At 32.6% G+C, this 26,396-nt stretch overlaps 4 protein-coding genes and 1 pseudogene across 5 annotated transcripts; 2 read left to right on the forward strand and 3 right to left on the reverse strand.

The window, feature by feature from the left end:
- The first annotated feature begins 2,232 nt into the window (after nt 1-2,232).
- On the forward strand, nt 2,233-6,563 carry LOC120159111 (probable E3 ubiquitin-protein ligase ZFP1). 2 transcript variants are annotated; one of them, XM_039169775.1, is made up of 6 exons: nt 2,233-2,365; nt 4,409-5,227; nt 5,361-5,722; nt 5,877-5,978; nt 6,067-6,234; nt 6,388-6,525. In XM_039169775.1, exons 2-6 carry the CDS (start codon nt 4,435-4,437, stop codon nt 6,517-6,519), a joined length of 1,557 nt encoding a protein of 518 aa, XP_039025706.1. In that variant the 5' UTR covers nt 2,233-2,365; nt 4,409-4,434; the 3' UTR covers nt 6,520-6,525. The 2 variants fall into 2 exon arrangements, with proteins under 2 accessions (XP_039025706.1, XP_039025707.1); XM_039169776.1 differs by lacking the exon at nt 2,233-2,365 and having other exon boundaries at nt 4,435-5,227; nt 6,388-6,563.
- Nucleotides 6,564-6,764: 201 nt separating this feature from the next.
- LOC120159113 lies at nt 6,765-8,225 on the reverse strand (annotated as a pseudogene).
- A 3,233-nt stretch (nt 8,226-11,458) lies between these two features.
- On the reverse strand, nt 11,459-13,400 carry LOC120159114 (ras-related protein RABA1f-like). Its single transcript, XM_039169777.1, has 2 exons — nt 13,009-13,400; nt 11,459-12,023 (listed from the first exon to the last, which is right to left on the reverse strand). The coding sequence occupies exons 1-2, from the start codon at nt 13,227-13,229 to the stop codon at nt 11,591-11,593; spliced, it is 654 nt and encodes a 217-aa protein (XP_039025708.1). The 5' UTR covers nt 13,230-13,400; the 3' UTR covers nt 11,459-11,590.
- A 3,453-nt stretch (nt 13,401-16,853) lies between these two features.
- Nucleotides 16,854-18,466, forward strand: LOC120159081 (basic leucine zipper 34-like). Its single transcript, XM_039169751.1, has 4 exons — nt 16,854-17,508; nt 17,591-17,681; nt 17,776-17,902; nt 18,101-18,466. The coding sequence occupies exons 1-4, from the start codon at nt 17,009-17,011 to the stop codon at nt 18,259-18,261; spliced, it is 879 nt and encodes a 292-aa protein (XP_039025682.1). The 5' UTR covers nt 16,854-17,008; the 3' UTR covers nt 18,262-18,466.
- Nucleotides 18,467-22,044: 3,578 nt separating this feature from the next.
- On the reverse strand, nt 22,045-24,062 carry LOC120159053. The gene is made up of 6 exons (XM_039169727.1): nt 23,662-24,062; nt 23,612-23,625; nt 23,429-23,539; nt 22,633-22,805; nt 22,405-22,543; nt 22,045-22,318 (listed from the first exon to the last, which is right to left on the reverse strand). Exons 1-6 carry the CDS (start codon nt 23,969-23,971, stop codon nt 22,136-22,138), a joined length of 930 nt encoding a protein of 309 aa, XP_039025658.1. The 5' UTR covers nt 23,972-24,062; the 3' UTR covers nt 22,045-22,135.
- Nucleotides 24,063-26,396: the final 2,334 nt, after the last annotated feature.

The raw sequence follows: 26,396 nt of genomic DNA on the forward strand, positions 1-26,396 counted from the left end.
TATCTTTTGAGTTTTATTTTTTTAATTTAGGGTGAATACAAGGTAATATATGTGTTGAAAACATTTTGATGTTTCGATATAACAAATTAAATTAAAAGAATTTTAATTTTGAAAAAGATTTTTTTCTAAGCATATTCGATATATTAAATCGAATATCAAAATATTACTCAAAGTATTTCAAAGTTCATTTTAAATCCTTACTCAAGTGTAAAATTAAGTTTTAATCTTAAAATAATTTCAAAATGATTTTACAAAATATTTCGAACCATTTCAAAGCCAAAAATTCCAGATTGCTCAGAGGGAACTGATTCCCCCCAAGGGGTACCGATTCCTCCCTAAATGGTTTGGCTCCGAGAATTCCAGTATGCTTGGAGGGAACCGATTCCCCCCACTATTCAACGGTCAAAATATTTGAATTTTACACTTAGAGAACCGATTCCCCCACGCTCCAAGCAGAAATATTAATTGTTTTCACACTTAAACGGCTCCAAAAACTTCATTAATGATCCTCAACGTTCAGAAGTAATTCAATGTGTATTTAAGCAAGCTTAGAAGCCATTGATCAATAACAATAAACATCAAGCAACTAGAATCAAGAGAGAATCAAAGAGAAAACATCAAACCTCAAGTTTGAGCATTTCAAGCCTATTTTTCATTCAATATTCATTTTGCTTTCAAGAACATTTATTGTGCTCAATTGTATTCATTCTTGAGTGTTCTTTTCTTTGTTCTAGAATTATGCAAACAATCTACCTTGTGAGGATTTCCTTGTAAGTTTGCAAATTTATATTGTTCTCTTTGGGAGAGTGTGTTCTCAAGAATTTGGGGTATAATTCTTGAGGGTTTGTAAGGTTACTCTTTGTCCTCAAAAGAAAGACAAATTAAGTGAATTTGTGGAAAATCCTTAGTGTGGATAGCTAAGGTAGTGGACGTAGACTTTGGTTGAGAAAGTCGAACCACTCTAAATCGCTGTGCAAATTTCTTTCAATTTTCTGCAAAAGCTTCCACCAAAATTTAATTGCCAATTCACCCCTCTTGGCCATATTCGTCAATCGACTCAACAATATGTACAAAGATGGGACTCAAGGATAACAATAATCCCTTAATCACTAAGGTCGCTTGGTTTATGCTGAATTTCGAATTTAAATACCTAATAAGTTTTTATATTTTTCTTAAATAGTCTAATATTTCAGCCCTTGTTAATATTTAATTATTATTCCGTCCCTGGTGACTGGGGTCTCTTGGGCCCATTTGGTTAATGGCGTAGTTCCTTGTTTACTCCCTTTAAAACTTTATTTTTTTTCAATCTAATCCATATTAGCCTTTTAATTTAATGAAATATTACATCTTGACCTCTCTTAAGAATTAATAATTTAATATAAGGTGTGTTATACAATTTTTTTTAACTTCCATCTTCCCTGAATTTTTGAATTCTATCTCGAATCCTAGGCTAAAATTATTATTGCACGAATCAAATGACGTTTTTTTTATATTCTTTATAAAGATATTGTCTTGTATTTACTCCAGATTAATTAAAAAAAATTATTAACTTCACTCCTATTTTTAGTTGTTACTATTCAGCATGATGACATGGATTTCTTTACTTTGAGCATACAATCAAAGTCATGTGAAAAAAGAAATCAATTAATTTTATTTAATCAATAATAAATTTACATACCAAATGTTTAAATATGTTATTTTAAAAGACTAACATAATTGAACATATTAACAATATTATAAGAAACATTAAATAAATGTGAATATATATATATTATTTTTTAATAATATTTATTATTGTTAATTTGTTATGATAATTTATCTAAAAAATATTTTAAATATCAAAACAATAATGTATTAACAAGTAAAGACTACTTTAATTAATTTCAAACGTTTTATCAACTCATAATTTTCAGGATTTTTATATTTTAAACATTTAAAAGTATTTATTTAAAAAACAACACACTTTTTAATTTCTTGTTATTTTAAAATACAATAATTTATTTTAAAAATATATTTTATTCTAATCAATGAAATGATAATTTTATAAAATTAAAATATTTTTTTTTGTTTTCTCTCTTTTTAATTGTTCTAAATAATAAAGTTTTTCACTTCTCTCGATCGCCCGTCGGTTATTTGCTTCATTCGGTTTTTCTCTGTTTTCTTTTTTTAATTTTTAGTTTGACAGATTTTTGTTTATCGTACGGGAATCATTGAATTCTTAGGGTTCCACATTGCCTGAATTTTGATTATCACGGTTTCGATAAACAAAGCGTTGAAGTTTTCTTTTTCCTCCCCGTTATTTATAGGTTGCTTTAAAATAAGCAGGTGTTCTCTTTCTGGGTGTGATTTTGTTGATGATTATAAGGTACGGCAAAGTCAAACCGCCCCATCGTTTCTTCCTTTATTTTTCTTTTCTTCGCGTTTTGAATTTGCATGCCGTTAAAGAATCTGGGTTGATAATTGTTTTCTGGATATTGGGTATTCAACAATTTGACAACTTTTTGGAAATTATTGTATGTATTTTTGAATCTCTCTCTCTCTCTCTCTCTCTCTCTCTCTCTCTCTTTTTGGTTTCTTAGAGGTTATAATCAAAGGAGGAGCTTGTTAGGATGATTTGTTGGGTTCTCTTTAGGATTGGGTATAATATTGAAGCAAAAGTTGAAAGTATTTTTGTTTCTTTTTAGAAAATTTTATCAATAATTAAGATTTTTTTTAAATGAACAACTTAAATATACAGGAGAGTAAAATTTTCGAAATTTCCCCTCATTGATTCATGTAGACAAATCTGTTGACTGAAAGTTTTTGATGATCTGTTATTATTTTGATCATGGTGATGAATTATTTCTTTTAGATGATTTGAGGAAAGAAATTTTTGATAGCATGTATGGGAAGATCACATTTGAAACTCTGAGAGCTGGGGAAAGGTCAAACAACATTTTTGTTTTAAGGGAATGCTTGTTTCCATGGAATTTAATATTTTCTTAATCGAAAAATACTTTTTACTTGCTTTTGGCAATCTTTTTTTCTTGATATGCTTTATGTTTATGGTTAACTAGGAGCATATGTTACAAAATCCCTAGAGATGAGAAGCTTAGTTTAAAAAAGCGCCGCTTAAGCTCGATTAAAGCGCTAAGCGACTCGAGCGAGGCCCCTGGCGCTTCAGCATAGCAAAAGCACTACGAATTCATTAAGCGGTGGTAATCGGCGCTTTTGCAGCGCTTTTAGCAAAGCGCTAATCGGCGCTTAATCGCGAGTTTAGAATATACGATTCTGGGCTTTAGCAGATACGATTTTTGGGCTTATTTAGGGTTTAGCGGGCTATTAGATTATCAGTTTTGGTTTTTTTTTTCTTGTAACTTCACTAAGAAACGAAATAGATTGGCACAATCTAGATTGAATGACATGGTGTTTGTGAAATTCAATCATGCCTTGGAGCGCCGAGCTAAAAGTAAGGAGATCGATCCCATTCTTTTGCAAGATATTGATGAGAGCAATGAGTGGTTGATGGGAAGAATGGAAGATGATGAAGATGATGAGGCGGTGTTTGTTGGTGAGGATTTGACATAGAGTGATGTTGCTAACGCTTCCGGTGCATATGAGCCTAGTTATCTAACTAGAGCACCAAAAGTAGTGAATGATGGAGCCGGACCATCGAGAAATGATAAAGGAAAATCTCCTGCTCATAATCCTATCTCTAGTAGACCATCTCATAGATGCTTAGTTGATGAAGATGAGATGGAAGAAGATATTGGAGTGTCTAGTGATGAAGGAGATGGTGTTGTCCGAGTTGATGACGATGACGATTTAGAGGATTTTTAGTTATAAGGAATTGAGGGTTTAGAAAAATACTTTTGTTCATCTCACTTTAGACTACTTTTGGTGTAGACCATCTTTTGAGATTAATATGCTCGTATAGTCTTATGGTTAATCGTATATAAGTATTTAAGTGTTATAACTTATAAGTAAATTGAGAATTATATTTTGGTGTTTAAGTACTTATAAGTTTTGAATATATGTATTGACACTTTGATATTTAAGTATTTATAAGATAATTTATAAATATTTTGTATTTTTTTGTGAATTTCGGCCTTTGGCGCTTCTTGTGCATAAAGCGAGCGCTTTCGCTTAGCGCTTCGGCGTCTGGGACCCTAGGCGCTTTAGGGCGCTTTATGCTTTTTAAAACCAAGATGAGAAGGCATTATTAGCATGCTTTGGATTTTGTTGCATTTCTGCTCTCAAGTTGGATAAAGGAAATACTTCCTTTTTGTTTTTTCCGAAAGTTATAGGTTTTCCGGCATTTTCATATTATGTTCTGTTTTTATGTTTTCTTTGTATATTGGTTGAATAATTATATGGTTTATCATTTGGAACCAAGCTGAGCTTTTATCTTTTTCTTTTCGTTCTGAAGCTGCAACAACAGTTTATTAGAACAGCATGGGCCAAAGAAATATGCTATGCCCTATTGATTTAGAAATGGATCAACAAGGTCAGGGGTATCTGCATCCTGAACCCTGCATCTTTTTGAGTGGCATAACGAACTACCCGTCACCTGATATCCAGATGGCCATCACAGCTCCAGGAAGCACTACTAACCTTGATAGGCATCCCTTACCCGAGCATTATGACAATGGTATGTTCTATGCATTCCCCCAGTACCCTGGTGTTCAGCATCATCATCATTCCCCAATTCTTGATCTTGGTATTGGAAGTGCATCCAACTATTATGTTCCGTATGCGGCTACACCATCCAGTATTCCTGTAAATCATGGAATCACAGATCAGATGCCATCTTCCAGCAACTACGGTCCCATTGGAGTATCTGCAGATGAATATGCAAGGAATTGCCACTTCATGGATAATGTAAGGGGCTTATATAAGACAAAAAATTCTGAAGGAATCCCCGGAAATTTTCAGCATTTTAATGCCTCATCAAGCTCTAGTTCCTCGATTACACCATTAAATACTAGGAATCCTGATGGGGTTGGCAAGGTGGATGCTGCATCCTTTGCGTCTCACCGTAGGGGAAACGGCCCTCCTCAAATTAGAGATGTGGGATCTCAAAGGAGTGCGAGGAACAGATTAGGGGCAACTGTAGTGGATCCTGTTTTGATGCAAAATGCCAACCATTATTTTCAAGGAAACTACTTGGGTCAACCTTTTCCTCCAACTATGACAGATGGAGGTGCCTCAGCTTGGACTCAGGCTCCTGGTGTTCCTTATATGCATGGTACTTTCTCTATCTAAATATATATATATATATATATATATCCTTTTTATTTAAAGAAGCGTTGATATAAATGAGATCTTGTAGGAATATGTTTTACCTTGAAACTGATTGCCTTTTACTTGTTTCGGTACAGGTAGCACTGTTGGTGGACCTATGGAGACTAGGCATAGAAGTTCCACAAATTTCTCACATTCTCCTCTTGATCTTTGCAGCCCAAACTTCCATCATCCTACACCACCTATCGAAGGAGCGAGAGGCCACAGCATTAATGTCCATCTGCAAGTACCAGCTTCTCCTTATTGCTTTCCTGTGAGTTATGCCTCACAGAGCACCATGAACCCCTCACAGGATGGTTTGGCAGTCGGGCGTAGGCATTTTGGACCAGTTCCACCTACTGGCTTTAGGATATATCATCCTCATCGGGAAAGTGGTGCTTTACCTGAGACATCTCTGAGACACCGCAATCTCCCTCACCTGAGAGTTCTCCCACCTGATGTAAGTACAGTTTTACATTTCCGCAATGCTATCTCTGTTCATTTTCCGTTTGTTTTCTTTTCTGAAACTAGGATAAAGAAACTCATAGTCATATATGGCTGACACTTTTTTGGTTTTATATATATGCTGATATCCTTTATTTAACTTGTTGCAGGGAGTTGCTGTGCTCGAGTTCCCAGAATTTTATGAAGAAGTCGGGAATCTTATTGATCATCACAGAGATATGCGCTTGGATATAGAGGACATGTCTTACGAGGTATGATGAATCCCTTTAAATGTTGTCTTGCATGTTATATAGCTTTTGTTTTACCAACCATTTCTTTGAACTTTCCAAATGACCACAGGAGTTGCTCGCTCTGGGAGAGCGGATTGGAAATGTTAACACTGGTTTATCAGATGAAACCATCAGATATAAATTGAAAACAAGATCATATTCAACATTTGCAACAAATATTAACCTGGAAGAAGTGGCACCTGTCGACCAGGAACCTGAATTTTGTACAATTTGCCAGGTAATTGAGAGATCTTGCAGCTTAGCTCACTCTATTCATCGTCGAAAAGCTTGAAGCTCGCATTTTCTCTTTGTTCTAGTTTGAATCACAGTTTATTCATCACGGTGTCGTCATTCACTCCTAAAATATATTCCATTTCTTGTGATTATGCAGGAGGATTACAAGAATCAAGAGAAAATCGGAACTCTTGATTGTGGGCACAAGTATCACGCAAGTTGCTTAAGAAAATGGCTCCTGGTGAAGAACGAATGCCCGATATGCAAATCGGAGGCATTAGCCACATAATCCAAGGATGTATAAAGCATGGGGGTGACTTTTATCCAACAAAAGTAGTAAACTACATAAAATGGTTTATGGTCTGTTTAAACCATAAATCGATATTTGCGAGTATTTTGTAAATGAACTTGTGGATATCTAACAGGCAAACAAATATTTGTTGGCTCTGTAATTATCAACATTTGTACAGACTTCCATTATGCAATCTCATGCTACAATATTAAGTTTTAGCCTATAATTGTTCATTACCAAGCAGAAATAGGATTCTACATTGGATTTATCCATTTTGTTCCTATTTTTTGACAAGATCCTGCAGAGCTTGGATTAAATTGTTGATATATTCTTCTTGAAGATCTCTGTTAGATAGTTTTTGCTTCAGCTTAGCATGGTTTGCCCTCAACATATTAGCTGTTTCATTGCTCTTGTCCATCACAAACTCGATGGCTCGACTCAATGATTCCTTTGAGACCTGTCTGTTTTTACCTCTCTCAACTTCTACACCGATCTGGAGTTCATTCACCAACAACCTAGTGTTCAGAATTTGATCCCCAATTTCAGGAATCAACACGATTTGACAGTCACTGAGTAGAAACTCCCACATTGTTCCATACCCACAGTGGTTCACAAAACACCCTATGTTTGGGTGGTGTAATAGCAGCTCTTGTGGAACCCAACCACCATATGCCAACCCTCTTCCTTCAACCCTCTCTTGGAACCCCTCCGGCAGTGCCTCTTCTACTGTCGAGCATCCTTCCGGCGGCTTCAAAGCTAACAGAAATGGTAACCCACATGACTCGAACCCAAGAACCAACTCCTGGAACTCATCTTTCTGCAACTGACTCTGGCTTCCAAATGAACAAAACAACGGATCCTGGCTCGAACTGACTCAGCCAATTAGCCCATTTCTCATCAAGCATTGGGGTCTTCGTTTCGGGCAAGCAAGGCCCGGTTAACAAAACAGGGTTTCCGAATCCTTTAGCAACATAATCACAATATGGTCCCTCGATTTCATAACAAGTCCTGAAAGCAACAGCATCACTTTCTACAATGGTAGTCCTTATCCTTTCGTAAAACGTCAGTCCACTCCCGAAATCCTCAGCCTTAAACAGCACTATAGGAGCCTCTTCTGCTTTGAATCTCACGGCGGAAGAAGGCCAATCAGGAGGCAACTCAGTCGCCTCTTCTGGAGTCGTTTCTTTTGCTACCATCTTAGTGTTGTACGCTATCGACATGGAGGAAACAACTACATACAACATGGAACGAATACCGAGTTGGCGAGCCAAAGATGGGATCCAAAACCAGAAATCATAAACAACTATATCAGGTTTTATGGCCTTGAAGATGGATTCAACTTGATCTCTGGTTTGATCAACAGAAAAAGCAAGGTGTTTTTGTTGGTTCAGGGGAACAACAGATGTACTTTCAGCATGTGGAGGGAGGCCATCGACATGGGGAAGAAGGAGAGGGAAGAAGTGAATCAAAGTGGGGTATTGGTTCGAGTTTTCAAGCTTTGGTTGCACACCTTTAGGCAAAAGGAATGAAATTTGATGGCCTTTTTCAGCAAGCTTGTTTGAGAGATGGAGGAAGGGGATGAAGTGACCATAGGCAACCCATGGAAACATGGCAATGTGAAGCTTTGAGAACTCGGATTTGCTCATCTTTTTTCTTCTTTTTCCTTTTGTCTTTGTTGAATGAACAGATAAGGAGATCTGCAACCAAAGCCGCTAGAGACTAAAGATCAACCTGGTTTATAACGCCTACAATTTTTTTTTACTAGGGTAACACGAGCATTTAGTACTTTTAGTATAGTTTTAGTTAAATTTTTATTTTTTTAATTTGTGTTTCATTTAAATATCCTACTGTTAAAAATTAACGTGTTTAATATTTAAATTATTAATTTTAATTCGTTTTAGTATTTTAATTTTTTAATTTTTTTTCTTCAAAATTTAACGTTAAATTTTGAACAATGATATTAAAATAAACAAAAATTAAATTTCAGGTATAATTATGAAAAATTAACAGTTTAGGTATTAAAACGGATCAAAACTGATAGTTTAAGTACTAAACGCATAAATTTTCCTTTTTTATTAATATTATGTACTCAGAAGTGATAGTATTTGTTCCAAATACTCTCAACTATTTGACAATGAACATACTATCTATAGACAATTATGCTACGCGACAATCTAATTTAAGGTTAATTTCTGACGATTTTTAACATAGAAATTATTACATGCAACCTAAAAAGTTATACAATTTGCAACATTTTCTATTGTAACAGAAAAGTTATATTGCAACAAGTAAAGGATTTACAACCGAAAAAATTACCAAATTTATAATAATTTCAGTTCGATTAATTTTTTATTTCAACTTAAAATATATCATCAATCTTAAAAAGTTATGTTCTTGGTAAAAAAAATTATTATATTCAATTTATGTCATTTTTTAATTTTGTATTAACAAATTATATTTTATACTTTCCTACTATTTTAGCATCATCTTGAGAGGAATGTTGAAAACTACGTTTCTGGTGTAAGTTTTATTTAAAACATGTAAGTTGAATAAAATTGGATATAATTAATAATTTTAAATTAAAAATATATACCAAATTAAAATGGTTTACTTATTTAATATTTTAATATAATAACTTTAATTAACTCAATAATTAATTATTATACAATTTGATTTGTTTTTTAGAATAATTTAGAATTTTTAAGGGTATTATATACTTTTTCTGTAAATTTATGGTAAGATCATATACTTTTGGAAATCAAAATATTAACTTGGTTTTTTATTTATTAATTTAAGATAATTTGTATATTTTTAAAATTATCAGAAACTCGATAAAGAAATCTTGTAATGTATAAATTCAACATGACCGTTATCATAAGATAAAATAATTATAATGAAATATTTTAAAATGCATTAATATTTATATTGATGTTTTAAATAAATTATTATTATCATAATTATCACTTAATTTAGGAAGTTCTAACGTATGACAACTTTAATATACGACTAAAGAAATACTCTACCGGTTTTGTTATTATTTTTTTAACAAAATCGGTAAAAAATCATCTAATACATTATTATTTCTACCGGTTTTATTATTGTGCTCTTTACTGAGTTTGGTAATATATCCGATAAAGAGCTACCTAAACATTATTTTTTTCTATTGGATATATTATCAAACCCGATAAAACGCTCAATAATAATAAAACCAATAAAAATAATAATTTTTTCAGTAATTTTTTACCAGTTTTATTAAAATAATAATAATAAAATAATTAATATTTATATTGATATTTTGTGATGGATTTTGTCCATTTTCCAAGCCTACCGACACGGGACTAGCGGAACCATAGCCCTCGCAAAATTTAAAAAGTATATTACAATGATCATCACTGAACTTTAATCTCTCTCCTATTCACTCACCGTACTTTAATTTCATTCAATTTTTTCACTGAATTTAATACAATTAGCATATTTTGCCACTCATCCGTTTAATATTTAATGGTGTTAAAATGACCCTGTTTTAGAAAAATAAAATTTTCATTAAAATGACGTCATTTTGTATCTATAACAACTCATTTATAACGTCGTTTAGCGAGAAACGACTGAGTGACCAAAAATACTAATTGTGTTAAATTCAGTGAATAAATTGAACATATTTTAAGTGCAATGAGTGAAATATGAGAGAGTAGAGTTCAGTGAAGATTGATATAATTTACCCATTCAAAAATTATAATTTAGACCCATAAAAATTTTAAAATATTTAATTTTGCCCCCAAAATTTTTTGAATTTCATATTAAACTTTAAAATTTTTAATCTTTTTAATTAAACCCCTTCTATAATTTTTAAAAATTCTCATTAGCCTCTCAATTTTTAAAAAAAAAATAGTTAGACCCTAATTTTTTGGGGAAAATTTAAACTAAACCCTTCAAAAAAATTAAAATTTTAATTTGAACCTCTTAGTTCTTGATGTTTAAGTTGACCTCTCATTCTCTATCTCCAAGTTCCGCCACTATACCGACACAACCAATCTTCAACTTCCTATATCCATTTGGTTGCCATTTTCCTCCTTATTCAATGATGAATTTGGAATGAATGATTTATTCTATCGAAATAAGTTTACTTTCGATATATATATAGTCGTGTTTAATCGAGTTAAAAAACATATTAGATGCACAAACCAACTTATCTCAATAGTTAAAGGAATCAGTGTTATTCCTAGAGGTCACGAGTTCGAGTACCAACGGTTGCAACAAGGTGATTGAGTGTTTATTGTCAAATGATTGAGAATATTTATAATAAATACTACTTTGTAATCACCTTAATTTAATAAAAAACGTATTAAATTAGATTCAAGATGAGTTAATTTTTAATCTACTTATAAATTAAATCCATTTGTCAAGATCTAAATATATTTATTTGGTCAAGTCGGGGTCTTTTAGAAGTTATATTAGGGTCGGGTTTAGGATAAAAAATATTCAACTCGACTAGAAAAAAATTTATAATTTTACCTTATATATGTAAGAATAATTACAATAATACCTATTTGTTTATTATTTTTCAATTAAATTCATATTTTTATTAAATAAAAAAAATATTTTTTAATAAATATATTATTTCAAATTGGGTTCAAAAAAAGGCAGATCGAGTTCAAATCAAGTAGAAGGTGCATATTTTTCAAGTCGAATTCAGATTACATAGATTATGTATAATTTTTGGGTCGGTTAAATGGATGATAACTCAACCCGACCCGACCCATGTCCATCCCTAATCGTGAGTCATTTATCAAAGATGAATAATTAGTTTATTATTATGTGTAATGATTATTTTTTATCAACATAAATTAAAATAAAATATTAGTATAAAATTATAAAGACCAGAAATATCATGCAAGGATAATATATTTGGGATAAAATCGTTAGACAAAAGATTTTTTTGCTGTTAAAACTTGGGTAATGCTGTTAAAACTGGGGAAGCTTAAAGGATAATAGTACACAACGAGGGAAGGTTTTCTTAATGAGAAAGAAAGTTTGAGGAAACTTTTCGACACTCGAAATCATATAACGATTAATCCGAACAGCAGCCGAGTTTCTTGATGGCCGAAACATCGTCTTTGGTTCCGACGTTGACGGTTTGCCCCTTAGGCAATGCTGCAGGATCATCCCCTACTTCGAGTGCTTTTCGACTTACGACATGGTAGATTTCAGTCAGCACTTCGGTGAACGCATTCTCTACGTTCAGGGACTCGAGGGCAGATGTCTCCATAAAGTACGTATTTTCTTTCTCGGCAAAGGCTTTGGCGTCCTCCATGGAAACGGCACGCAGGTGTCGTAGGTCTGCCTTGTTACCGACGAGCATAATCACGATATTAGAATCCGTGTGATTCCGTAGTTCTTTCAACCATCTCTCAACATTCTCAAACGTGATGTGTCGAGTGACGTCATAGACGAGCAACGCACCAACGGCTCCTCGGTAGTATGCACTTGTAATCGCCCGGTATCTGAAAAAATATATATATATAACAAGAAAACAACTATTAAAAAGCTTATGGAACATATCAAGCTTTGACAACTCCAGCGATGGTAACAACTCGGCCATCCGGCACCCTAATGTTCGACTTCAAGGAGAGACAACGCAGAACGTTCATTTCATGCTCTACAAGTTCTCAATGCTGGTGCCATTTAATTCGAAAAGGCCTTAGGTCTCTCAATCTATAAATCAAGGACATCTAAAGCTTATACAAATAATGTTTTCATGGAAGCTCACTCTGGTCTATATACTCTCCTGGGGAAATATCACTGAGAAAATCATCCGGGCAACAATTTGCAGAACATCCAGGTCCGCAAGACAAGCCTTCGTATAGCACAGAGTTAAAGCAAAAACGAAAACATGCCCTCCGAGGAGGTGTAAAGATGTTCCGATACAAATCCAAGCATCGGCGTTTACAGCTAAAAGAATGTCTTAAATTTCAGACATCTAAAGGAACTTCAAGACAGAACAAGGTTAACATGTGGAATTCGAGACCAACATGCCATGGATTGGATATACAAATGAAATCCTCTTCAAACCGTGACATTTAGATCAATACATGAATCCCAGAAGGAAAAAAAACATACTTTTCATCAAATAACAACAATCGAAGTCCACACATGCTTTAACATAAAAGGAAAATTCTGAATGCAGTTTGCTCCACATTTTCTTAGCAACCAAACAGCCCAAACAAAGGAAACCCTAACCCTTAAACTTCACCAAAGCAATCCTGTAGTCTAAAAGCACCTTCTTTTCCCCCAAAACAAATCACTAAAAAAATTCCCCCAACGAACACTTACAAAAACAGACGAGAAGCAAAAATGATAAGAGCTACTTGAATCTAATTTTCCAACATTTCTCCAGCAGCTACTAAACAGCTCCAAATTACCAAATACTCCAACTTCATGAAATAATTGTAAGCAAAATAAACAAATAAAAAGTTTTAAAAGATCTACCTTTCTTGCCCAGCAGTGTCCCAAATCTGTGCCTTGATGACCTTATCATCGACCCGAATACTTCGGGTTGCAAATTCTACTCCTATTGTGGACTTTGACTCGAGGTTAAACTCGTTTCTCGCAAATCTCGACAACAAATTCGATTTCCCAACACCCGAATCTCCGATCAATACTAGTTTGAACAAATAATCGTAGTCATCGTCTGTTCTATACGCCGCCATTTCAGGTCACAGGGTCGGTTCTTTCGGATTTTGGAAAAAGATTAAGAATATATGAAGAAAATTTTATCTGGTGACAGAGATCGGTGGAGTCCGAGAGATAGATTTTGAAATTGCAAAAAGACAGGAAGAAAACAGTGGGTTAGAGTGAGGAAGGGGCCAATATCGGCTCGGGTCGGGTCAAGAATTTGGATAGGTTGATGGGTCTTATTTCAATTACCTAATTAGGATAGGCACGAGATCTGAACTCGAAGTGTTCTGGCCTGATCTGATCTGATTGGATCAGATTTTTTTAATAGTATTAAGTTCAAGTTGAGTTAGATCGAGTTCAGATTTAAAATAAAATATACCCGACCCAATCTGAAAATAATATAAATTTAGCTTATATATTTAGGATCATTATAATAATAATCCTTTTATATATTTCTTTCAATTAAATTCATTTTTTTATTAAATAAAAAATAATATATTTTTTTATAAATATATTTAATCCAAATCGACTCAAATCGAATTTGAATTTTATTTCAGAAAATTAGGTTGAATTCAGATCGAATAAAATCATCTCTAAACTCGAATCATGTTTCGGGTGGAGGGTTATCATTATGGTTCGGATTAAGTTGACCAAAAATTCGACCGGATCCATATCCATCCCAAACCTCAACCCAACAACAAGTCGTTTATCCATTTTGGAAATAGATGGACTCGAATCTAACGGATCCTTCACCTTGTAAGTCTCCCTATTTTCTAACTATTTTATTTATTAAATAAATAAATTGTATTACAAAATTTTTAATTCAGATTAAACAAAATTCAAGTCATATATAGGGATGACAAAAAACCCGAACTCGATGGGAAAAAACCGTTTATGCTAAACGGGGACGGGGACGGGTTTGGTAATCCCCACCCCGATTACCCGATTATCCAACCCGATACCCGGCTCGATAAATATTAAATATAATTATATATATATATATATTAATAAATTTAATTTAAATTAAATATATATTAATTTAAATTAATATATATATATATATATATATATATATATTATATTTATATATTTAATTTAAATATATATATACCCGGCCCAATACCCAGCCCGATACCCGTTTAAATAACTGTTTATGCTAAACGGAAACGGGGATACCCGTTTCCCCGCGGTTTTCCCCGATTACCCGATGGGGATCCCCGTTTAAATCTCCGCGGTTTTTAAACGGGGACGGATATGGACTTTTTAAACGGAGACGGGGATGGGAGACCAATACCCGACCCGAACCCGGCCCGTTGCCATCCCTAGTCATATAATTCTAACAAAAATATTTATAAAATATAAAAAACCTAATAAAAATTTTAAATTTTTTGAAGAATAACAAGGCGCTATAAGAAATTAAAAGGCCAATAAATGCACTATATGAAATATTTAATTTTCCCCGAATATTTTTAATTCCGAAAATAATTCAACTGTAATAATAATAATAATAAGAATAAAAAACAAGGTATTTAATATTTCAAGCCAGCTGGTCCTTGACTTTTACTTTTCTTAATTATTAATTAGTTTTAAGATCTAAATCTCCATGTTTAAGTTTTTAAATAATTATTTTAAAATAATTATTTCAGTCATCAAATTTTTAAAATAATTAAATTTATCAAATTGTTACAAAATGATTATTGCGGTGTCGTAACTATTGTATAAGTTTGATAAATTCGGTGATCATTTTATTATAGTTCTATAGATTTTAATGATTGTTTTATAAAAATTTGATAGAATTTAATGATTATTTTATAACTATTTGATACATGTGAGGATTGTTTTATAGTTTTTGAAACCAATTATTAAAGTGATTATTTTAACATAAAATATATATATAAATGCCAACATAAATGCCATCGTGAGATGATGGAAGGGACCAAGAAGCTGGGGGGTAAATGAATAAACAATAAGGGTCAGTGGGTCACATTAGAGTCCATGTGAGTCTGATTTGAAGACAAAGGGTAGGGGCTCTTAAAAGACGGTTCACATGGAAAAAAAATGGGACATACCTAAAATTTTATGTTAGGGGTAAACTTTAATTTAAGGTAGACTAACTTAAATTTATAAAATTTCAGAAGCGAAAATAGATTTTTAATAAAAAATATAAAAAAAACTTTGAAATATATGATAATTTTAAAGTTTGAGAGAGTGACTCTCCCCACTCATCTCTCGATCCATCCCTACTTACAAGTTCATTTTCTTTCTCACGCTCATCTCCATACCCCAAATTCCCTACATCTTCTCACTACATACATCACACACTATGCATTATTGTTTTACTATATATATGTAAATATTCATACTTCATAATACATTTATATAGTGAACAAGATCGACAAAGGTAGAAAATTTATGATGAGGATCAAGATAAATTTTTTACTACCTTCGTCGATCTTTTAACTTGAAAATTTATGTTAATGATCAAGGTAGAATTTTTTTTACCTTCGTTGATCTTTTAACTTGAAATTTTATGTTGAGGATCAAGGTAGAAAATTTTCTACCTTCGTCGATCTTGTTCACTATATAAATGTGTGTTAGAAGGGTTTTGTTTGAATTATTAATTTTTAAGAGAGGCCAAAAAATAAAAATCTTCCATTTAATGAAGTGACAAAAGGAGCTTAATTAAATTATTAGCTTTCTAAGATGGAGTAATGATATATATTCTTTCCATATATTTTTTTTAGACATTCATTTTAAGGACTAAAGTGAATATCTGAAGAATTTAAGGGGCAAATACAATTTACCCTTTTACATAATTTTGTTTTAAAGAACAAAATAGAATTTTATAGAATATAGGGGGCTTGGCCCTTGTCAAACACCCTAGATTTGCCTCTGAATAAGGTCTTAGTTTAATGACAAGGTTGAGATCATAAGATCTTTGAGATTCCATATTCGAATATCTGAGATTAACAGTAAGAAGTGAGAAGATATTCACTAAAAGAACAAACAATGAATCAATCTCAGTCATCTATTTTCACTCATCCAACAATCCTAAATATGTGTGAAAAAATTTGACGCAAATAGAAGTGGTTAATTTTATTGGGAAAAAACCTAAATTTACAATGATAATTTACAACTATAAATGTAAATTAAACGCATATTAGGATATTTCCTATAAACATTAACATGAAATTAGTCACTTAAGATCATATAGGGGTCATACAAGGAAAAAGTTAAAAGTTCATCCAAAATACTTGAACAAAATAGAGATGCTAATAGATATGCCTGTATCGATAAACGAACTACAACAAGAGATCAAATAAATAAAAGACCACCGATAATAAAAAATTAGAGTAGAGTCGAGTATCGTAATAAAACTATCTCTGAACACAAACCACACATCCAAATGCATACACCTTATGTTGGAATAGGTTAACAGATAATGTTTGTGTACGTAAAATAATACTCAATATGGTTGATGCCAATCAAAAGGGTCACATCGGCACGTGGTGGTGCCGATTCCAATCGGAGAAAAGCCGCCAGCTGCTGCTTAGCTGTCCCTAATCCCCACCCCCCATGTGACCCACCTCCCCCTAAGATATAAACTAATAATACTCAATATGGTTGATGCCACCTCTCTTGATACTTTCCTTTTATTTAGGGGCTTTTCTGTAAAGATTTTGTGTTGGTTTGTGTAGTTAGCTGGCTAGTTGTTATTGATTTAGATTAGCTTTGGTTTTAGTGTTTTCTATGATTCATTTTGCTTCGTGTTCTGTATTTTGAGTTTGGGGTTTGTGTCATTGGTTTTAGGATGGCACAATTACCTCCAAAAGTGCCCAACATGACCCAGAATTGGCACAGTTACTTCGTGGATGGCTCAAACCACCACCACCACAGCCACCGCCAGCAGTCTTCGTGGGTGGACGAGTTCCTCGACTTCTCGTCGGCACGCCGCGGGGCTCACCGTCGTTCCATCAGCGACTCCATCGCTTTCCTCGAGCAACCATTAGTGGAAGATCATAGGTACTCCAACAATAATAACAATGCCATGATGAGCCTCGATGACGACGAGCAGCTCATGTCTATGTTGTCCGACGACGTTGCCGTCATCACCATGGCTGCTGCCCTGACCGTATCCTCATCGACGTCGGATCAAAACAGCAACAATGATGAGAAATCGGCGCCGTCCCTGGATCTGCAACAGCCCAAGAATGAACCGGGAGAGGTGGAGAGCTCACCCGAACCACAAGCTGGTCAGCCCCCATCAAACTCCAATGGCGACCCTTTCGTTGATCCGAAGAGGGTTAAAAGGTAAAAGAAACATTAAAAAAACAAACCCCATTGTCCCCCCCCAACCATATTTAAACCTTTCGTTGATATGAACAATGAACAGAATTCTGGCAAACCGGCAATCAGCACAGAGATCAAGAGTGAGAAAGCTGCAATATATTTCAGAGCTTGAAAGGAGCGTCACAACATTACAGGTGCAAATTAGACTATGATATTATATTATCCATATTTATATACTTATTTTATAAAAAAAATAAACAAATTTTGATTTTATATACAAAAATGAAGGGTGAAGTATCAGCATTATCACCAAGGGTTGCATTCTTGGATCATCAAAGACTGATTCTCAATGTTGATAATAGCGCTTTGAAGCAAAGAATTGCAGCTTTGGCTCAAGACAATATCTTCAAAGATGGTAACACTCGTTTCTTGATTATATAAGGCAAATCCACGTTTATGGCAGTACACGTGCTCATATGATAATTCAAAGTGATAGATTAACATGCAGATGATACGATAAAATTACATGGAATTCTAATATCTTTTTGCCTATAATTGATTACTATCATTATCTTAATTGCTTAAATATTAAATTTTTGTATTAAAATTCCAGCTCATCAAGAAGCATTGAAGAAGGAAATCGAGAGACTAAGACAAGTCTATCAGCAACAACAAAGCCTCAAGGAAACGAACAACGATAACAACCACCGTGCACCACCGCATCAACAACCGTCGCAGCAGCCGCCGGAGAACGAAGAACAACTCGTGAGTTGATCAAGGGAATAAAAATAATGCAATAAAGCTATCTAACAACGGGGCTATTTCTTTTTTTTTTCACGTTGTGTGTTTCCCAATTGCTGATTTTCTATTAGTGTAGGGGTCCCTTTAAGTCAAACAAAATAAAATGAAGGGCAAAACGAAAGGGACACGTGGAGTTCTAAGATAGGAGGGTGACAATTTCATTCTTTTTCATTTTTAAATTAATGGTAAAGTATAGTAATGGTCACTGAACATTTCTGAAGCTTGCATTTAGGTCCCCCAACTTTTAAAACTTGCAATACAGTCCCCCAACATTTATTCCATTTGCAATATGGTCCCCCAACTTAAACAACCGTTAGAAAATTAAGGTAAATTATATAAATGGTCATTGAACTTTTTAGGCACTTGAATTTAGGTCCTCTAACTTTTAAAACTTGCAAAACAGCCCTCAATTTCATTCTAAACCCCAAATTCCAAAGTAATTCAATTTTATTCTAAATAGTAAATTCATGTTCAAAATTCCAAAGTAATTCAATTTCATTTTAAACCCTAAATTCCAAAATAATTCAATTACATTCTAAACCTTAAATTGAAGTATTTTAGAATTCAATTGAATTATTTTGGAATTTAGGGTTTAGAATAAAATTGAATTACTTTAGAATTTGGGGTTTAGAATGAAATTGAGGGCTGTTTTGCAAGTTTTAAAAGTTGGGGGACCTAAATTCAAGTGCCTAAAAAGTTCAATGACCATTTATATAATTTACCCTAATTTTCTAATGGTGGTTTAAGTTGGGGGACCATATTGCAAACGGAATAAATGTTGGAGGACTGTATTGCAATTTTTAAAAGTTGAGGGACCTAAATGCAAGCTTTAGAAATGTTCAGTGACCATTACTATACTTTACCCTTAAATTAATTAATTAGTGTGGGTTTTGTTTGGGGAATCGGTCTGTTTTTTTTTTTCAATTTATTATGATTAAAATAATTTGATTTAACTTTTGTAATTAGTTAGTGTTGTCAGAGATAACGGTGGATATGTCTGATTGTTTATCAAATAACAAAATAATTGCTGATTTATTTTATTATTATTTATCTTTTCTTGGTTTTTGTTAGCCATTTAATATTATTTTAAAAGTCATAAAATAAAATTTAAAAATTAATATAAAATATCGATAATTGAAATGAATCGAAAGAAAAATTAGTTTTTTTAAATGAAACGAAGCATACATATCCCTGCTTCTAAGAGAAATATCAATTTTAAACCTTAAATTATAATCCTAATATAAGACCCCTTAAACCCTAAACGTTTGTTACTTGTTTTTAGCTTACATATACGAACACAGTTTAAGATTTTATACTAAGGAACGAATTTATAAAAAAAAAAGATTTGGTTGCCCGTTTCAAGGCTTCGTCTTGACTAATCTAGATCAACCCAGGTCGTACCTCTAGCTTTGGTGGGTGAGTATCTCAACGGAGATTTTCTGCATACACAAGGACTCGAACCTAAGACATTGCTTAAGCGATATCAACCTGCTGACCACTTCAACCAACCCCGTTAATAAAAATTTTATAAAAATTTTAAAAGAGTATATACTTATAAAATTTTAAAAAAATAAAAAAAGATTATTAATAAAAATATTAAAAAAATAAAAATTTAAATGAGACAACATGGTATATTTTTCAACCCATTGCTGAAATGTGTAGTGTCCGTGAGAAAAAGGGCCCAACAACTTCATTGGTCGCCACAAGCCCACAACAAAAGGGGGGTGGGGGGAATAACTGACGGTCAGTTTCACGTAACTTTTAAAAAATGGCTTTAAATGAATTTTTAAAAGATATTATAAAAGTGTAGTTTAAAATTTGATTATTTGGTATTGTTGTTTAAAATTAAATTTTAAAAGATAAAATGTCTATTATAGATATTATGTTGTAAATTTAAAATATAATATTTAAAATATATTTACACTTATATAAAATATATATAAACTTAAACTATAATTAAAATATAAAAAATATTTTAAAATAACTCATTAATAATATTTATATATATATAATATTTTATTAAGAAAAATATATTATCAATACTTTTTAACACGTGTATATTAAATTATTATGAAATAATGATTTAAATATTTTTTTGACAAAAAGAATATTATAAAAAACACTAGTAATTGAAATAAATTATTAAGTGATAAATTATTTTTTTAAGGATGTTAGTATTAAATTATTAAAATAAAATGTAAATACATAATTTAGTGGAACCCATGTGTTAATAAGGGTAAAATTATAATTTGCTTCCAAACACAAAGTTGAAACTGAAAAAGCTAGATATCCTAGCTTTTGCAGTTGGTTCGAAACTACTGTTTCCACCGTAATATTTTTTTTCTTCAAATTTTATCAGTTTGACATTGATTTTACAGTTAAAACGGACTTTTCACTTAAAAGTGATTTTAGAAAGTCACGCCAAACGGGGTCTTAATATACTATCTATTTACATAAATTTGTCTTACTAAAAATACTTAATATCAAAATAAATATCTAAACTATACTCAAAATTGACTTTTAGTGTTTAAATAATGTTTTATTAAAAATATGTGACTAATGTTTTCTCCGTCACACTTTTAGGTGTCTATCGTTAAAAAACCGTTAAATGACACATGTTAGGTTCATATTTTTAAAAAATATTTTTAAATAGTATTTTATTTTAAAAAAATAACAAGCATAGTTCAAATAAATATAATTCTAATATTTTTTTTATCATCAGACTTGGAGTTGAGATAACAAGCATAGTTAATGAATAATGAAACATGTAGGTTCATAGAAAAGATAAATGATATGCAAAGGAATTTATCTGGCACACAATTATATTTATGTTTAAAATTTAGGGTTTAATGTTTAAAATAAATAAATTATACAAAATAAATTTTATATAATATATATTAAATAATAGTCGTTTCTATACTTTTTTAACGATCAATTATAACATACGTGACACGAACTAAACAACTTCGGTGGTAGATAAATTTATGTTATTCCTTGAGATTCCTTGCTTGAGCAACATGAATACGAGAGATGTGAACGTTTAATATCAAATAGTTTAGAGTTATCTTTAAACATATAATATCTTATGTTTACCCCAAATTAATAAAAAAAATAGCATACGTGACACTTAAAATAATTAATATTTTTTATCCTTCTAGTTTCAGGTTTCATCCTAATTAATCCGGACCGACCTACGTATTACATGTGATTTTCCTATAGCATTAGAGTTTCACTTAATTAAACAACAATTTAATCAATTTATTATATCATTACTGTATAAAAAACATTATGTTATATATATATGGTAATATGAGTCTCTTATTTTCCTATACGATCCCATGTGGACCCTCCTAGATGTCACCATTCTGCAACTTATATAATGAAGGGTCAGATTGACAAAGACAATACAAAGCCTAATCAGATATTCACAAACGGCACATGCAAAAGTTTGTTACCAATTATCTGACTCATTCACCAACCAAATGCAAAATAAAAAAAAAATAATAATTATTTGATTTATAATTCATGCATTTTTTTGAATTTTTATAAGTAGAGGGACTGAAGTTGGTATTAAGATATTTTTATAGCTTATGTAGAATGATTTCTTAGGTTTAATATCTAAAATGACCTTTCTATTTTAGTGGAATGTTCACTTTAGTCTTTTCATTATTTTTTAGATTGATTTATACGTCTTCGTTGCGACTTTTTTCAGAGCAACTGTTCGAATTCGAACTCGAATCATTTAAAGAAAAACAGTGGTCATTCCATGAATTCTCGATATTTTTTTCATCGAAAAAAACCATAATGATACAAAACAAGAGCTTATTTCATTCAAATGTGCATGAATTTATAGCTTTAAATTGAGATCAACGTGTCCAGCAGCTTCTTCCGGCCTTTTACAATTAGCCATTGTTACTGCACTTGCTCGTTCAATTTCCGCCATTTCAGGTGGTGGAAAGAAGCTATAGTAAGGTCGCTGCAGATTTAATCCACTGCCACCTTGTTCCATTATCGATTCCTCAAAGCTTGCCTTCAAATTCAAACACACAGAGTTTTATATATGCAAAAAAATGATCAAATAAGCATAAAATCAATGAGAATATGAGATTTTCTCACTGGCAATTCATAAGGGATTGAATTTGATCGAGGATGCTTGGATTTCGAGGTTGAACACATTGATGTCGTTGTTGGAGGGGCTAATGTGAGAAAACCTCTAGCAAAATCCCCATTTGAGGTTGAACATGAAGGCCCTTCCCTAGGAAAAGATCGAAAAAGAAAGTTCGGGGTTTGAATCCTAGACTTTGCGGTTTATGATGTTATGGGGACGAAAAGTAAAAATCGAACCTGGGATTCGAGGTGCCGGATTCGGAATTGAATGTGGTAACTTTGCTAGTATTTGAAGTAGCTTCAAATGGTCCATTGTTGGCATGAACAACGGGAGGATAATATTTTGTGTGAAAAGAATGGATTGGAACATTGTCCAGGGAGAAAGGGTATGGTCTCTTCATGGCAATCACCTACAACAATAAAGCATTGTTACATGATAATATCAAGGCTTAAAAATAAGAGAATTAATGCTTCATTTCTAAGAATTTTTTTTTATTTAAAAACATAAGAAAAAGAAAGAAAACCTAATTCTTTATTGATCTGTAAATTAATGGAAAGATAAATTTAAAACTATTTTTTCCCAATGGCTGAAATGCATGTATGTATATATATATATGCAGGCAGAAAGTCAAGATCGAACTATAAGAGGATTAAATTGTTTAATATTAAAGTGAATAGGGTGCTAAAAATAACTGAACAATAAAATTAAGAGAGTTAAGATTTAATTTCATTAATTTTAAAATTGAGAGGTCTTAAAAAGTAATTAAATCGAAAAAGTTCGGTCAAAGCTTAATTTTATTCATTTTAAAATTGAAAAGGAAATCTTTAAAATAATTAAACCAGAAGAATTTGAGAGGAGCAAAGACTTAATTTCAATAATTTCAAAATCATCAGTGGCTTAAATACAATTAAACCATCATAGTTGGGACAATGCCCCCTCCTACCTATTCCTTGTATGTATGTATGTATGTTTGCATGCATGCATGTGCGTCCGTACTTGTATGTATGAATGTATGTATGCATGTGTGTATACCTTCTCTCCAGGCAAGAAAGGTTTAAAATATGTATAATGGCTTTGGTTTGAAGGGGGCTCCATCTGAAAATTCATTACAGATGTTGATGAAGTTCTTGATGACAAATTCACCTGCATAAAAAACACACCATTAATCCACCCTAATTTTCATTAACAAGACCAACAAATCAAAGCAATTCTAACCATTGAAGAAGAAGAAGAAGAAGATTGTTGCTGTAGATGCTGTCTCAAAGGTTGTCGTCCACTCGACATCAGACCAGGCAAAGGCCAAACTGGTTCAATTCCCAAACTCGTCCTAAAATCCCAACCATGATCCAACCAAAACCACTCCCTTTCAACGTTGAACTCACAAGATGAAGGTGACCTACAGAAGGGATCTTTCTTCTGTTGTTCTTCTAACCTCATCTTCTCTAGCTGTGCCACGCCCAGCCCTCTTTGGGGTACCTTTTTAGGCCTTCGCTTCTTGCATGATTTACCAGTACTGCTGGTTGTTTGATCTTCTTGAACCATTGTTTTCACCGCCAGTCTTTCACCAGCAACCATGGTTAAGTTTCATGCATGTTACTGTCTACATAAACAAAGAGATTTAGAGATAAAAGGGAACTCCATGAAATCAAAATATGTTGAAGATAAGACTTATATATATATATATATATATGTATGTGTATGTATATTTTTTTAAATTCAATGCATATCTTTAGATTAGTGTATGTGAATGCGTGTGTATACATATTTCTCTTGATATTTGCCCTTATCCCGGCTCCAACTCGTCCTGTTTCCATTTCTAGAGCCACTGTTTCAGCTTTTTGTTTGAGTCTGTCAAATTATGCTTTCTGAGTTCTAAAAGAAGCCAAGTTCCAATTGGCAATGTTTCCGTTTGAGTTTGGGGTTATCTCTTGTTGGCTTCGCAACTTTCAGACCTAATTGTGGGACCCTCACTTTTATTCCTGACCACATGCATGCATTTAATGGGATTGTCTTAGAAAACGCGGGTTAATATACGACTAATATACGGCGTTATCGGATACATTAAAAAATATTTAATAAATTCGGTTTAGGGCTACCGGAAATGTTGACTAATAATAATGTAGTAGGTCTAAGTCATGAAGAAATATTAAAAAATTGTGCAATCGGCAAACTTAACTTGTCGGTTCGTGTCGATCCAAATTAAAAATGTGTCGATCCAAAACGATATAACAGGTAAAACTATGACAAAACCGGTATTGAAATGATAAAACCGGTAAAGCGCTACCGGATACATTTAAAGTGTCGGTACTTTAATATAAGGATCGACACTTCGTGAATTTAAAAGAGAATCAGTTTTAAATCCTATAAAGTGTCGATACTTTTAAAAATGTATCGATCCAAAACGATATACCAGGTAAAAATATGATAAAACCGGTATCAAAATGATAAAACCGGTAAAACGTTACCGGATATATTGAAAGTGTCGATACTTTATATAAGGATCGACACTTTGTGAATTTAAAAGAGAAGCAGTTTTAGCGCCTATAATGTGTCGATACTTTAAAAAAATATATCGATCCACAACGATATAACAAGTAAAAATATGATAAAACCGGTATCAAAATGATAAAACCGGTAAAACGATACCGGATATATTGAAAGTGTCGATACTTTCGTAAGTACGTGTAATAAATTATCGACACTTTCAAAGAAATAGGTAATTATCCTTTCGAAAGTATCGACACCTGACATAAAAGTATCGACACTTTTGTATTTGTATCGATTAAATATAAATAACATATCCGATGAAAATATAAAGGTCATATCTAAATATCCTCTGAAAATCGATAGAACGGACGAGTTTTTGAAATCGAAGCGTAATTATTGCTGCATTTCAGAAGACGTTTCTAAAGCGATGTTTGTTTGTTTGTTGATGCAGTCGAATCGAAAAGTATGTTGTCGAAACCCTAGTTTTTTATTATTACAGTAATCGCAAATAGGGTTTTTATGTGTTGTTTGGGGTTTTGGAGTAAAGAAGCATTTGGGACCGATTGCAGGTAGAAAGTGATATTAAAGGTAAAATATAAATGTCGATACTTTTATTAAATATTATAGGTAGAAAATGATATTATAGGTTGTATAAATGTGCCGACACATTTTGTAGTGGCCATTCAAATTCTTTTGAAGAAAACCGTTTTACCACAAAAGTAGTTATCTATATTTGTATATTGAATAAAGTGTATGTAACAAAATAATTTGATTTGCGTAAACTGATATATGAAGGAAAAATTGAGTCAATTGGTTGAAAAATTGTTGGTGGCGCAGATGACTTTGAAATTGAGGCCGAGACTCGAAAGCAATCAAAGGGTGGATATATGTACTTCTAGTAAGTATTAATGTCTTTTTGTTATTATTGTTGAAATGGTAATTGGATTAAAGTATCGATAAACTTTAAATTGATTACAAATTTTAAATGTTGACAGTATGGCCGAATGCAAAAGGATGAAGGAAGATGGCACACAGAGCGGTTCGGTATGTAAAATAAAATTGACATTGAGTAGTATTTAGTGTTAATGTATTGATTAAGAAACGTTTATGTTTAATATTAGGTGACAAAAGATGTGAGGTCCAAATGGAATTCAATGAGTGATGCTGAAAAGGAACCTTACATCACACAGTCAAGGAATGATAGTAAAGAATACAAAGAACAGAGGAAAGCACATGAAAATAAGGTATTCATTAAACTTGTAAATACGTTGATACAAAATATATAAGAACTATAACATTATATATTGTTAAAAAATGTAGGAAGTGTCGACAAGATGCATCATTAAAAGGGTGAATTCATTAATTAAACACCTTAAGGAGAAGGGTCAGTTGAATGTGTTGGGAGAAATAGGTTTTGGATCGTTGGTAGGAGTAAGGGATTGACCTATTCGGAGGGAATTGTGTCGATCCTTGATGGCGCAATTTGATGTCAGACAATGTATTGCTAAGTATG

The sequence above is a fragment of the Hibiscus syriacus genome, unplaced genomic scaffold (genome assembly GCF_006381635.1).
Source record: "Hibiscus syriacus cultivar Baekdansim isolate YM2019G1 unplaced genomic scaffold, ASM638163v2 tig00111342_pilon, whole genome shotgun sequence".
Classification (NCBI taxonomy): domain Eukaryota; kingdom Viridiplantae; phylum Streptophyta; class Magnoliopsida; order Malvales; family Malvaceae; genus Hibiscus; species Hibiscus syriacus.